Below are 15,497 nucleotides of genomic sequence, written 5' to 3'. Positions count from 1 at the left end.
ATCACTCAAAATTCAAAGAAAGTAGTCAAAATAAATTCTATGTGTTCAAAAGCCTTTTGTGAAGGATATCATAAGATTTTAAGGCAATCTGGTGAAAAATGGCATATTTATGGTACAGGGAATGTGTAAATCGGTCATTTTTGACCGAACAGTGTTAGAAGGTTATGGGGCATGCCAACCCATTCCATAACCACTCATTTCATGTATAGCACCACCTAGTTAAAAACAAAAAAGTAAAAATGAGGTGTTGTAATCGCAGGTATCTGTGATCTAACTGTGACCTAACATAGTCAAACACTGGGTGAAAAGGCTCTGAATCAGGGATATACTGACCGGATATTTTTATGACATGCAGCATATCAGGAGCATCTTTGATCATATCCTGAGTTTTTAAGAATCAGTGAAAATATTGATTTATTTTGACTCTGATATGCCAATGAGATATCAGGGTATGCATACCCAAATCACAAGTCACACACACCATTTCTGGATATCTTTGGGTGGGTCTCCACCCTTGGATAGGCTTAGGCTATCATAGTAGATAGCCTAGGCCCAAGATCTGCCTAATTAAGTCACACATGCCCTAATTAAAAAGGTACCATAAAACATCACTGATAGGCTATTTGCCGCTTGATTTCTATCTAATTTGGGACATTCAAAAATAGACTATTTACAGTGTAAAGACTACCTTTTTCAGGTCAAGGCTAGCCTACTTACCTAATTATTTTGGCTATGGTTCAATTTCAATGATATCTTTGAGATTTTATAGTTGCTATAGTCTGTAGGTATAGCCTACTTTTTATGTATAATATGCATGAGATCTGTTGGAGGAATAAAGTCCACATTTTAAATTATCTGCTTTCCCATTGTCCCCAATGCTGTCTGCCAAAACGAATTTGGTTCAGCTGGAGTTGCCACATAACAACAATACAAAGTTAAATTTAACAGTAGCCTAAACAATTTGAAGTAGGCATACATTAAGAAGAATAGCAATAATAAACAACAATTCAATCAATAGCCTATAATGAAAATAAATACATACTATATGCTACAAACCATAACACATAAGAAAGGCTTATTAAACTTGTTAAAGTTGAGCATCTATAATTTCATACTATTTTAACATTACAAGCTTCATTGTGGGCCAACGTAACAATGGATCAATCATGTTGTAACTTGTCTATAAAACGTGGGTGACTGATAAACCAATGTTGATTTAATTAAGGAACAAGGCTTCAAATGAAATTGACGTCAAACTATCAATGAGAAACCAATAATGTTAATAATCAGAATAGTAGTAATAGCCAGCTTGGCTACTATGTTTTAACACTTCTACAAAATCAGTTTGGTAGTCATTTTAATGTAACTAAAATATGCAGGCCTAATAATTTCCACAATTTATTATGCTTTGCCTCTCGATAAGCCCATGCGCACACACAGCATACCCATCCCCCACCCCTGACTGACTTTTCAACGAACTCCTTGCCACTGGTAGCCTGGTGGTGACTTCAACCGTCACTTTTCTGTCATGCATCTGACTGCAAGCTGTACAAACTCTGCCGTCATAATATCCAAGGTAAGAACTACAGTACTTTTGTATGCCAATTGAAAACTGGAATTAATTAGGAAAATACTGTTTTTAGCATTAATGTTAACCAAAACCGTTTGTTAACCGTCATGTTAGAATCAGCTAACGTTTGCTAGCTTGAGGTAACATCATCTAGCTGTTAGTTAGTGTTAATGTTAGCTTCATACGCCAGCTGTTAATGTTAACTTTTCCAATAACTAACTTTACTATTGTGTGGAATATCTGGAATGGTACTAATATCATATTCAACAATAAGTCTGTCTGAGATTTCGTTATGGATGTAAAGTTTTAGTTTGAATGAAATGGCCAAGGCTATCAGGCACGAGTAGGTTAGCTAACCTAGCTATAACTTCTAGAAGCTACATTTATAGTGGCTGCTAATAACTATGCAGGCTAACGTGAACAGGGTTGACTTACCTCAATATGATGCCGACAAGTGAAGGGATCTTTTTAGTTTGTGAAGGGTAACGATAGTGTTATATTAAGCCATCCTTAAACCAGAAGACTTGACCAGATTTGGGTAAGATTATTGAAAGATTGTAGTCTTTTGAGTAAAGCTTGAAAGCCAAATCTTGTCAAAGGTTTCTGATGTATGGGTAGCATTAAGCAAAATGTTCTTCATTTCATAGCCCTTATTTGGTTGTACTGTACCTGACTTGTGCCAAGGCATGTGTTTATTTAAGATGCATGTGAGGGCATTAGTGCTTCAGTGATAGTCTTTTCAATGCTATGTGTGTTTATTTTGCAATTTATTCATCTTAATTTCCCTCTGTTCTCTGTTTGCAGGCAGTGAGTTGTGAGGACTGCTTCCCTGAGAACACTGAGTGCATTCTGGAATTTTCCAAATGTGTGCCACTTCCATACAAAAGAAGTTTCAATCCCGCAAGAGAGTTCACTCACCAGGTAGAGACAGACAGACAGACACACACACGTAGAATAGCAAATAACATTATAATGTGTGTGCATGTATTCGTGTCTGTTGCTGTGTTTAGTTTATCCCCTTTTTTCATGTGTCTGTTTGTTGTTATGACTGTAGTGGGCTCCATCAACAGACCAGGGCAAAAGTCGGTCTGTCCTGCTACTACTACATGCTACTTGACTATGTCTGGAAGCCATGGCTGCTGCCCTCAACATGCTGTAAGTGTTTGTGTGTTTTTGAATGAGGGCTATGTCACTGTGCACACTCTAATTTGTTTGACAAATGTGCAATGTAATGCATTAATACAGGAACTAATCATCATTATTGTCGCTTTTTTTAATAATAGTCTTGAATTTTGAAGTTTAGCCATGTTTACCATTATGTTGGTGGTAATGTAAATAATGTGTTGAATATATGCTAAACTGAGCATAATCATAATTTAGTTAAATCTTATTTTCTATTTACAGAAACTGAAACCCTCACAAATAAACTGATATCAATAATTAACATTGATGGTGATGGTGGCAAGGGTGCCTTCATAAGGTAATTATCATTTTGTTTGAACACCTGATTGACTTACCAACTTATTTTTTTAATGTTTGATTTTTTATATTAATCAACAATACCATAATGTATAGCAATTCGGTTTTATTTTTTTAGGTGCCATCCAGCAAGTCCCAGCCTGGAGTCAGAGGCTGGCACTGCACGTCAGATGGGGGAGGATCTATGTGCAGCTTAGCAGACTGAGCTTCTGAGTGTTGCAATTAGGTATGATACTTTTGGAAATTGATCTTAATGCCTTAATTAAAAAATTAGGAAAAATCCAACCTTTAAGGACAGCAATTTTCTTTGTGAATGAATAATGTATCGTAAATAAATAAGTGTTCCTTAAAGGTTGGATTTTCTCATTTTTTTTATTAAGGCATTAAGATCAGATGATTTTTAAATGTATGTGTATGCTAAGGTTATGTAAACTTATGAGGCACAACTGTAATACATATCTCCATTACTTCTAACTATTGCACCTGGCGTCTAGGCTGCTATTGTGGGTTTGCTTTTATTTGTCACACAAGCTGAGTTAATTATATTCACGGACAGGGTCAATTGTAACATATACTTTCTTTCTCTTTTACAGACACCTGACTTTTTACTGCCAGAGCACCTCTCCCTAAATACCAGAAGAGTAATGGACAAGGGCCCAAAATGTTTTAAAAGACGTTGCCCGCCCAGACCATGGACTGTTTAAACCACTGTGGTCAAGCAGAAGTCTCTGTTCTCACTCGAGGCAGGTCATTGAGAGGGGCTGAGTGTCACTGCGTAAGCCCCCTACTGCAGGCGAAGAAAGCCATGTTGATTTGAATATTGATTGATAAATACAATAAAGGCCATGTAACAAATTTTATTGCCTGTCGTACAGTATATGAATTTTTCATGGTAAAGTAAAATAAGTCATTGGGATTTAGCAGGTGTAAGTAAATAATGTAACTAAGTGTATGTCAAATTAATGTGAAATATTATTTAAGTTAAAGATGCACAATAAGCTCAGTGATGGTTATGTACTATCTCACATTTAAAACCATTACATAAATCACCATATATAAATCACATGATTCATTTTAAAAATAAAGGCATAAAGCCTATCGAAAAGCAAATAAAGGCATACACATAAATGACTGCAAAATTAGCTGTGTCTGGCAGTATATGGCTGTATATGCGTAGTCCCATGTTTGACATATCAGGGTATATATGGGAACAAGAACAAGAAGGTGTCCGGGTCATATAAGTAGCTAATACTTGAAACATGGATCATATCAGGTGAGAATATGAAGTCTGGATATCTTGCATGTCGTCGCAGTCCCATTCAGGACTTTTGATATGCTCCTGATATGGCAATTGTCACTAAAATATCAGGAGCATATCAACCAATATATTTCCTGATATTACACATATCAGGAAATATATCACTATGAATATTCCCTGATTCAGTGTAGGATCATTATGACACCCTCCGAATGCACGCCAAGTTTCGTGGAATTCCGTTCATGGGGGGCCACACAATAAATTAATTTATGTTACTGTACACCAACTGGCTGTAGGTGGCCGGAGACAGTTTTCTGTGAATATCATGGAGGGCCATACAATAAAATAATCTATGTGTACATTTAGTGACCGTACACCAACAGAGTTGTGTTTGCGTATGTTTGCCTCCAGGGGTCATGTTAACCCATTCCATATGCACACATGTGCATAAACAGATACACACGCACACACATACATTCACAGTAAGTACGTATGACGCATACTCACACAGTAGACATATGTACGCATGCATGCACATGCACACATACAGGGACATACGCAGGCACACACACAAGCACATGCACGCACACACACACACACACACACACACACACACACACACACACACACACACACACACACACACACACACATAAATATAAACATGTACAAGCACACATGCACACAATTCAGAATTATGAACAGGCAAGATGGGGGTGGGTTGTATAAAATGTATTTTACATGTGAAATCTATGAACTAATCATGTTTTGGTACTTGTTGTCTAGCAGATACCAGTGAGAATTGAGTGTGCATAATGCAATTCAGTGAGACAGTTAGAATCATATATGCCTTTCAGCGTGACTTATTTTTGTGGAAAAAATGTGCTGAACTGGGTGTGTTAGTGTTAGTGTGTGCAGAGAAAGATGTGTTAGTATATATTCAACAAAATGTGTTTTTGAGAAGAAAATTATCCATTTAGCCAATTGTGTTTTGTAGGTGTGAGTCTGTGTTAAGAGTTTAGAAAAAGTATCTGAAGTATGGGTAAGTGCTTGTTAGCGATTGAAAAAAACTGTAATGTTACTGTGTGTGTGTGTGTGTGTGTGTGTGTGTGTGTGTGTGTGTGTGTGTGTCAGGGATGGAAATTAACCACCCGCCCCCCGCCAAATAGGCTAGTATAGTTTTGTGCGCTGGCGGGTGAATTTGGTCAACTTACCAGCCACTGTGGCGGGTAGAGCTAGCGTACCACAAATAGTCAGATCCGGTCTAATTTTTATACTTATTGACGGTTAAAAATAAGAAAGTGTCTGTAGGGATCATGTAGCCTAACGTTACCAGCCTATAAGGGTAAATCGCGCTGATTTGAAGTTCTACAACTCGTAGTGAGCCGCCACCGCAGCATAGCCTATAGGCACTGGTGCAGCGCTTCACTTTCACTTCACTACCATTAAGAAACTGTCACTATGCTTTCATGTGCCACTGCTAGATTATTTCAGGATGACTGCATAGACATAAATCTAGTGAGATCTGTGGATCTGCGTTATATCTTCACAGGCTAATATTCTCACGTAAATAGTTCTCTTTTGAATTGGCCCGTAGGCCTATTTAATCCGGCCCGCGACGCGCTGCTATTTAGACCTGAGGCAGACAGACGGACATCTCCACACCCATTCGTCGTGATGGAATATCTCACAAACTTTTCATTCAAAGAAATTACAAACCGTATCAGAATAAACAGCAGAACTTACCGAATGCAAAGGTGTAAAACATTCCCTTAAACAAGTTATAGCCGTTCGCGAGTAATCCGGGTTTGAAATTGAAGCAAATGTCTACACGGTCTCCAACGCTGGGCTTTTGTCATATATGATAAGGCCAAATACAAAATAAATGTTAACAATATCGCCTAGATAACTGTACAACCAGAGTTTTTCCAATGTAGTTTCACAAAATGCTAAGCATGCATATTACGTTTCGTAAAGCTGAGCTGTGCTTAAATTGTTAAGTGCATGATTTCATTACGGGCCAAATAGAAAATAAATGCTAAATGTTAAATATAGCCTTGATACCTGTAAATATTTAAATCAGATGATGTACACTATAGTTAGATCAAGTTGGAGAGTTGGATTATAGGATGCTCCAGAACTCACACAAACGGAGTCTTAAAGGAGCCACACCACTTTTATGACAAGACACTATAGCATATGAATGTGGTTCTGTTGACCTTTAGTTTTGTTGCTACTGTGCTTGGAGGGCAGGTTTAGGGCAAAACTCAGCACATTTTAGTCATATTGCAATAATGCCGATTACCGTGATCATTTTGGGTAGCCTACTATAATCATGATATCACATTTTCATGCCGTTTCTCTAGTGGCTGGTAAAAAAAAGTTGAGTGGCTGGTAGATTTTGGAATCCACCAGCCACAGTGGCAGGTAGAAAAAATATTTAATTTCCATCCCTGGTGTGTGTGTGTGTGTATTTAATGTTACTGTGTGTGTGTGTGTGTGTGTGTGTGTGTTGGTTAGAGACCTTTGGAGTTGTGCATGTGTGTGTCCAACTTACACTGCAAGAGCTCCTCTCTGGTCACTGGTTCAGGACAAGCAGCCTGGACATCAGACACTGAAACAGAACATGTCACTTTACTACCAAAAACTTAGATTTTGCAGTATAAAGAGAATATATAATGATGACGGCATATTCATTTTCAAATCAAATCAGTAGAGATTGTATAAAGAATGTTATGTGGCATTATGAGTCCCCAGCTACTTAAATCTTAAAGGCCTCCAACCTCCCACTGATGAGTCCCTCATCTTCATTAGGAGGGTAGGGGCATGTTTAGAGGCCCTCATCTTCATTAGGAGGGTAGGGGCATGTTTAGAGGCCCTCATCTTCATTAGGAGGGTAGGGGCATGTTTAGAGGCCCTCATCTTCATTAGGAGGGTAGGGGCATGTTTAGAGGCCCTCATCTTCATTAGCAGGGTAGGGGCATGTTTAAAGGCCCTCATCTTCATTAGGAGGGTAGGGGCATGTTTAGAGTCCCTCATCTTCATTAGCAGGGTAGGGACATGTTTAGAGGACCTTCAGTTCTAACCCACCACAATCAGTTCATTATCACAAGACAACTGCAGAAGTAATTGGTGTAATCTAGTGGTTTGGAGTAAATGATAAGGTTACTGTTTGTTAAAGCTGAATTCTAACTCCATCTCTGATCTCAGCTTCTGCTTTTGTTTGTTGTTATTGATAAATGTAAAGATCTTAACTCTGGGGCCCAGCCACAACCCCCATGCCTTTATAGGTTTGATATCTGAAAGAATGTTTTAAAGATGAAAAGATTCAGTGAGACCATCATTCCGTTGCTTGACCCCAAATGTAGAGACTTGGAGGCTGTTAGAATCAGTGAGTAAAGACTTACTGGCTGGTGGCAGCACCTCCTTACTGTTTGTTCTTCTGACTGGGAGTTCAGGATCAGTATCAACCAACACAGAGACACTCATTCACCCAGGATCAACAAAACAAACAAACGCACATCTTGCGTTGCATATTATCTTGTGTGCATCCATTATTAAATTTTGTTTTTAACATCTACTTTTTTTATTTCAGCAGAAATGTAATGCAACTTAATGACAGACTTACATTCTAAAGACTGGATGATCTTGATTTGTGCCACTGTTGAGAGACACAGAACACACAGAGTGAAATTAATCCAAAACTGTTTGAATATAACAGTGTGTTGTAAAAGTTCATAATTGTGCCCATTCTAGATATTTGTCCAACCTGCTGAAGATATCTTGGCTACTTCCTGCTTGAAGATGCCATCCAGTTTCTCCTCCAGCTGCACCTTCACTGCAGAGACAGATTCCTTCACAGCCTCAAAAGAGAAACTTTGGCTGAAGGTTATGCTGGGTAAGTCTTTAGAGCAAGGAGAATCTCTGAAGGATGGAATATTCTACGGAGAAAAATATAAGAGTTGAACAGTTTATTATGAAGGTCATGCTGGTTGGAACTGTACTGCAAGGAGCACCAGTGACTGACAACATTCTGCAGAGAGAAACACACAAGAAGAGACAGGCCACCTGAATATTCAGTCAGGGCTGTTTCCCCAAATGCTGCAGACATAATGAAGTTCATCAGTTGGTTTAGTGTGTGTGTGTAATTATGCATTAGTGTGTTTAAGTGTGTGTACATGTTAGATAAATACTGTACATACTGCATGTAAAGCAATACAATCTATATGTTACCTCATCAAACATCATACAGCTCACATACAGAGTTTTATTCCACAATGTTGATGTTTGGACATATGTCATATATTTCACAGAAAGCTATCAACTCAATATTTTGTCTTATTCTTTACATTTATGTTCAGTTTCAGGAGGGCAGATCAAATGTACCTTGAGGAAATGGATGTGATCCTCTGTGTGTGAAAGCTGCTCCAGCTCAGCATCTCTCCTCTTCAGCTCAGCAATCTCCTGCTCCAGTTGCTTCAGGAGTCCTTCAGCCCGACTCACCTCAGCCTTCTCCTGAGCTCTGATCAGCTCTGTCACCTCAGAGCGCCTTCTCTCAATGGAGCGGATCATCTCAGTGAAGATCCTCTCACTGTCCTCCACTGCTGTCTGTGCAGAGCTCTGTTAGGAGACACACAAAGAGGAGGGCAGGAGACACACAGAGGGAGGTGAAGCTGAAAGTGTTTCATGGTGTCAGTGGTTCTTTGAGTGCTGTAGAGATGGCAGCAGAGGCACAGTTACTCACTGGGCTCACAACAATCTGGCCCAAGAAGGTGGAATTAGAACGTGATACTGCTAATGTTAACTCTTTCATCCCCCAGAACTCAGCAGTTATATCACAGGCTTAATTTGACACAAGAATTAGAACTCTTTACAGTACTGCCAATTTTGACCCCGAGAATTAAGCATTAATGTTATTGATTTTGCAGCTTAGTTCCTAGTTCCTTAGTCCCTTCTCACCTTGAGGGTCTCCACAGCCTTCCTCAGCTCCTGCAGCTCCTTCTCTCTCTCCTGGATTCTCTGCTGGAATCTCCTCTGGGTCTGCCCCAACTGCTTCTGTTCATAGAAATACAGACAAACTCAACTATGCTTCCTATTTATTTATCAAAACAATGATTACAAATAGCCCATAGCTATTTCTTGATGAACAAGTAATATAAACAACATGAACTCTTTTCAGTTGGAGAACTGGTTTAAAGCATTAAACACAAATCAAGCTGGGTCGGAACCTGTATATCGGACCCTTTATGCCGTATCACATTCAGGTTGATGCTGCCAATCAATCAATCAATCAATCAATCAGATTTATTTATATAGCACGTTTAAACATGACTTGCATCAACCAAAGTGCTTTACAGAGACCGATGGGAAGCAAACATATAACATATAACAAATAAAACAGAGGCAGGCCATACAAAAACACATCATAAAGCAGACCATACAAATACACGGAAGAGACAACAGTACAAGCAGGGCTCCGGTCAAGATGAATCGGGAAACGCTAGAGAGAAAAGGTATGTTTTGAGCTGGGATTTAAAAGAGTCAACTGAAGGGGCAAATCTGATGGAGGTAGGGATGCTGTTCCACAGTTTGGGGGCTGCGACAGCAAAGGCACGGAAGCCCCTGTGATTCAGATTGTTGCCATGTCAATGTTATACAACATTTTGCACTTTGCACTTGCCAATGATTTCCTGGATTGTGAGTTCTCTAATGAGAACAAGAGTCTGCAAAAAAATCAGTAAACTTTAAGAAGTACAATATGTTCTTGTTAAATACAAACACATTAGTATCAGACCTCTCAAATAAAATGAAGACACAAGTGTAGCTCCAGTACTCACCTGTTTGTTTTTCCATTCAGCAGCAGCTGAGACTGTGTCATGGCCTTTATGTTCGTCCATCATACACAGATAGCAGATACAACTCTGATCAGTACTACAAAATATTTCTAAAACTTTCTTATGTTCCGAGCAGATCCTCTCCTGTAGCTGGCCTGTGGCATCAACCACTAAGTGTTTTCTCGGGTTTGCATCATTGTGAACTTTGAAGTGGATTTCACAGTAAGACACCAGACACTCCAAACAGGACTTCACGGCTTTGAGTTTTCTCCCAGTGCAGACATCACACTCCACATCTCCAGGTCCAGCAGTAGATAGAGCAGGAGGGGCAGCGTGCACTCTGGTCTTCCTTAGTTGTTCCACAAGCTCTGCAACAACATTATTTTTGTTTAAAACGGGTCTTGGAGCGAATGTCTGTCTGCATTGTGGGCAGCTGTAAACTCCCTTCTGGTCTTCCTGATCCCAGCAGCCCTTAATGCAGCCCGTGCAGTAATTGTGTCCACAGAGAATAGTCACTGGATCCTTCAGTAGATCCAAACAAATCGAGCACATTAAAATGTCTTCGTTACTTGAAATCGCCTCTGCCATTTCCCTTACGTGCTAACAAACACTAGCCTACGAGAAGCTGCTGAGTAACAACTTTCTTTCACTTTCGTTTCTTCTGAGTGTTGTTCAGCTTCCTTGTTGCGTGCAGAACGTAAAGTGCCAGCCCACTTTTGTTAATCATGAATAATTAATAACATGACAAGCTGCATACATGATGTGACCTATTATAAAATACTAACATGAGCTGTATAGCCTACATCTCTAATTTATTGCTTTAATTGTGAGTTTCCCATGGATAAGGAAAAGTGAAAAACATCCCAAATATTAAAAGAAAGGAAATTAAACTCTTAAAATACTTTCCCCTCACACTAGATAATTGGAAAAAAAGTAGGTTAGGCCTATCGGAATTCGGGACACATTCATGTAAAGCCACCGATTCAGAAGTGACAAAATGCATGGTCAGACGGGCGCAGGGCAGCGTCTATTCATAATTGGAGATCAGCTGTGATGGTGCTGCCATCTAGTGGAGATATGTTGTACTATGTACCTCAAAGTCTGCACAGCAAGGAGTTAAAAAAGCTGTAGCCTACTGTAGGAGCCAGGCATAAATCAAGACTGAGGTTATATTCATGATGTGTGTATTTTAATAGTGTGTTCATTTAGTTTCGTGTCTTGAGTATTTTCTGTTAGGTATAATACAAATGATTTCCCTCAAGTGTGAATATAGTCGGACACATAAAGAAAATACTCAGCATCAGCATGGCCCATTACAGCAAAAAGGCCAAGACAAGTAGACATTTGGCAGATTTATATAAAAGAACAACAACAACAAAACCATTATACATTTCTTCTTTCTATTTTCCTATAATTTCTTTATTAGATTGGTCTGTTGATATCTATGAGCCCCCCACTGCTTATCTTGTGAACGTGTGTCAGCACGACTGGGTATTACAGCATCAGTGCTGTAATACCCAGTCATGTCAACAGGTGGCAGTGTTGTGGTCTGGAGAAGTCGTGGGCATCATCAGCATTTGTATTTCTAACTGCTGATTTCCCCCAGAGAGCCAAACAGATAACAGACAGATGGAGGGTTCTGTGTGCTGTGTGTGGACACAGTGTGAAGTGACAGGAGTCTGATGGAGGAGAAGAGAAAACTGGATGAACTTAGATTTGGTTTTTGAAACTCAAACCTAATTCCCTGATATTTGCTATTTGATGTTCATTGGGTGTTTTTTGACAGTTATATGACCTGGTGATTACGGGGTGCAAGTGCATTGCTGTACAGGTGGTAAAGTGAGCCGTTCAGGTGTGATAGAGGCACTAAGTGGACAGCGCCAGGCCAAAGTTCATTTGCATCTGCTGCCAGACACACCTGTGCAGATTGTTTATTTGTATCTGCACCCAGACACACCTGTGCAGTTTGTTTATTTATACCTGCACCCAGACATACCTGTGCAGTTTGTTTATTTGCATCTGCACCCAGGCACACCTGTGCAGTTTGTTTATTTTAAGTTCAGGGTTCCTGACAGAATACCAGCCATCATGCAACACAATAATAACAGGCAGTGCAGAAGAGACCCCATTAAAATAAGCCTTTTACAGTTACTGTCTGAGGGTAGAGTGCACTATATGGTGCTTCTATTTCTATCTATACCACAGACCTTTTTATTGTGTCATAATAATGTATTCACAATATTGTAGAGTCATACACCCCTTTATTCTCACCTAAGGAGGACTGGAGGCGTGAGGGGAGGTGGTGGGTTGTGAGCAGTGAGGGGAGGTGGTGGGTTGTGAGCAGAGTACCATTTGAGTCAAATAGTGTTTCACACACATCTCAATTTTCCAACAATATTGTGTGTCCACAGGGCTACTCGTCTGTTATAATTACTCATTCTGATTTTTTGTCAGTCAGTATGTTTACATGCACAGGTAAGTCGGAGCTACAGTTATAGCTTCGGCTGGGATTTGACCATAGATGTAAAAAGATTTGAATGGACCACTGTCATATTAGTAGACCAGTGTTTCTCAAAGTGTGGTCCGGGAATCACTGGTGGTCCGCAAGCTATCCCAAGTGGTCCGCGAGCAGACGTGGTAAAATATAATATAGATGAGTTGTTTGCAATATTGAACCAACTTGTATGTAAAACAGTTCTGCAACACTGTCTATGTAAGATATGCCAGTTTAAATCATACAGTATGAATCCACACAATAAACCAAAGTGGTTCAGTGAGTAGGCCTATAGTGTAGACTAATTATAGGCTACTGTTGAAGAAGGTATAATCTTTTTTTTTTTTTAGCTAGGGTTAGTTAAGTGGTCCTGAAACTGAAAAAAGTTTGAGAAACACTGTCGAGACCAAAGTATTAATGTTTTACTCCCTTACCTCGCTAGATGGCGATATCATTATGTTTCAAACACAACACATTCCCCAAACAGACTCTCCATCTTAGCCATAGCTAACTTGCTAGCTTAACTTTCCATATTAGCTTACTTGCTAGCAAACTTTGCATCATCAGTCTAACTAGTTAAATAGTTGACATTACATGATGAACATTTTCGTATGGACATTCTGGGGATGTTAATTTGTATGAGAGAAGCTTCAACTTCTGGGTATGTAGCATTGTGGCATATAACTCTGGCAGAAATCTCCAGTGTTCTTGTTCCATGTAGTTTCGTGTTGCAGCCACAGGGTTGCAGCAACAGCAACGTAGACTAGCCTACAGGAAAAGCTGTTGCGTATGAACTCATTCGAATATTTTGAAAACGTAACAGCTAGATATTCGTCTTCTCATTTTGTAGACGAAAATGAAGAGATTTTATCTTAGTTTTTATTTCATGCAAAACATTTTAGTCTCTTTTTTTCGTCAACAATAATGCATCTTAAGATAGTCTTAGTCAGTGTTTCAGGACATTACTGCTGTCGTCATCGCCTCGCCTTAGTCATGAAAAAAAAGGTTGTTGACTAACATATTTCCTCTCGTCTCGTCTGACGAAATTAACACTAGAGCAGAGTTAAGCCAATGCTGTTGCTTCGGCAGGTTAACTGCAGAATAAGTTACCTGGCAGATGAAGAAGGAGGTGTGGTAAATTCCGTCACGCTCCTCCTGAACTTCCGTTTGTAAACGCCATCAATCTCCAGCTCCTCCGTGGGCTCCCCAGTGCCATCCCTGGAGATGGACTGCAGCTGATCCAGGACAACTTGTCTCCATGACAACCATGCAATGCCCCAAGGTAGCAAAATGTACTTTATTTGTGCTTTAATACATACATGTACTGTAATTCCATAAGTGACCTGAAAACAGACTGACGACTGACATCATAACACTTCACAAGATGAAATTGAATATTGCAAGTGAGGCGTTTCAAATCCTGGCCAATAAAATGCACAATTTGGAAGAAAACAAGGATTTCAAGAATCTCATTTTGGTGCTGCTTTTAGGATTAATGCAGATTAAATATTTTGTTACATACAATGGCTTTTCGCAAAACAGCCATGTCACTCAAATAATTCTGGGAGGATTTCAACAACACTCAACATGGTTAAGACTTGCACACTAAAACAATAAACAAACAAACAAAAAAGAAAACGTATCAGTGATGGAAAATGTTCAGCTAAACAGCAGTTTCAGTTTTGCAGTATTGTGTTACCTCTGAGATGGAAAGAATATGAGCATATATATTTTAGTGTGTGAGGACTAACATAGCTGATGAAGTTCCCGCCGTTTAAAGGCATCAGTGTTACAAGAGACAAGAGGAAGATGTAATCATATTTTGAGTGGTTATTAGAAAGTTACTGTATAACGGTACAACAAATGTAGTGGAAAAATCTCCAGACTTTGCCTGCAGACTGTAACCTGAAAAACACGGTTCTAATGTGAAGGAACAGACATGCCCTTCCTTACTGTTAATCTATCGTCTTCATAATCTCACACATGCTCATGGAGAAGGACATGATCACATAATTCATCCTGAAGAGAATACCAGTGTGTGTGTGTGTGTGTGCAGATAGAGGAATCTCTATCCAACCCCTCACATTGGTTCTATGTGCCTTCACTACAACTCCTGCCCATTACAAAGTTGATTATGTTTATTTACATGACTGATTCATGTCAGGACTGCTATTCTGCTATTCTATGGGGCTCCATTGCTCGTCTGCAACTGGTACAAAATGCTGCTGCCCGTCTTTTAACTAGCACACGAAAGTATGAGCACATTTCACCTATTTTAGCTTCAATCCACTGGTTGCCTGTCCATTTTAGAATTAATTTTAAAACTCTTTTATTTGTTTTTAAAGCCTTGCATGGCCTTGCCCCACATTACCTTTCTGAGCTGCTCCACACATATTATCCCAGCTCTCAGGTCAACAAGACCAGCTGCTCCTGACAGAGCCCAGAGCCAGGCTAAAATCTAGAGGGGAACGAGCTTTTGCCGTTGCAGCTCCGAAACTATGGAATAATTTGCCCCTTCACATCAGACAGGCCCCTTCACTGTCTCTTTTAAGTCCCATCTTAAAACTCACATCTTTCTCTGGCCTTTAACCCCAGGTAGTGTGTTGATGGTATGTAGATGTGTTATGTGGGCAGTATATTTATTTATTTTATTTTATTTTATTTATTGGATTTGAGTTAGTTTTTATCTCTTTTTACTTTTATTTTAGTTTTTTATGTCTTTTTACTTTTATTTTAGTTAGTTTTTATCTCTTTTTAATTTTAATAGTTTATCCTATTATTGTGCTTCTGTGGTGTCTTAATGTGTTTCTTATCTTGCTGTACAGCACTTTGGGAACCTTGTGTTTGTTTAAAATGTGCTAT

General features: G+C 39.3%; 2 protein-coding genes and 1 long non-coding RNA gene across 4 annotated transcripts in view; 2 read left to right on the top strand and 1 right to left on the bottom strand.

Moving 5' to 3' along the window:
* LOC125294631 (E3 ubiquitin-protein ligase TRIM16-like) overlaps nucleotides 1-10,825 on the bottom strand; it is a 23,977-nt gene extending 13,152 nt beyond the window's left edge. Inside the window, 7 exon segments of the mRNA XM_048243515.1 lie at nucleotides 6,865-6,921; nucleotides 7,715-7,774; nucleotides 7,936-7,968; nucleotides 8,077-8,248; nucleotides 8,694-8,927; nucleotides 9,267-9,362; nucleotides 10,145-10,825. Coding sequence (XP_048099472.1) covers nucleotides 6,865-6,921; nucleotides 7,715-7,774; nucleotides 7,936-7,968; nucleotides 8,077-8,248; nucleotides 8,694-8,927; nucleotides 9,267-9,362; nucleotides 10,145-10,729 — 1,237 coding nt within the window. The 5' untranslated portion in view covers nucleotides 10,730-10,825.
* The window catches only part of LOC125294633 (tripartite motif-containing protein 16-like), a 587,664-nt gene that overhangs the window by 512,017 nt on the left and 60,150 nt on the right, over nucleotides 1-15,497 (top strand). The gene's annotated exons all lie outside the window — the stretch shown is intronic.
* On the top strand, nucleotides 2,647-3,236 carry LOC125294645. The gene is made up of 3 exons (XR_007193542.1): nucleotides 2,647-2,725; nucleotides 2,975-3,050; nucleotides 3,168-3,236. It is a non-coding gene; the product is annotated as an uncharacterized LOC125294645 (long non-coding RNA).

This window comes from Alosa alosa, chromosome 5, assembly GCF_017589495.1.
Source record: "Alosa alosa isolate M-15738 ecotype Scorff River chromosome 5, AALO_Geno_1.1, whole genome shotgun sequence".
NCBI lineage: Eukaryota > Metazoa > Chordata > Actinopteri > Clupeiformes > Clupeidae > Alosa > Alosa alosa.
The sequence above is the reverse complement of the archived record's forward strand: the minus strand, read 5'-3'. Positions and strand labels throughout refer to the sequence as shown.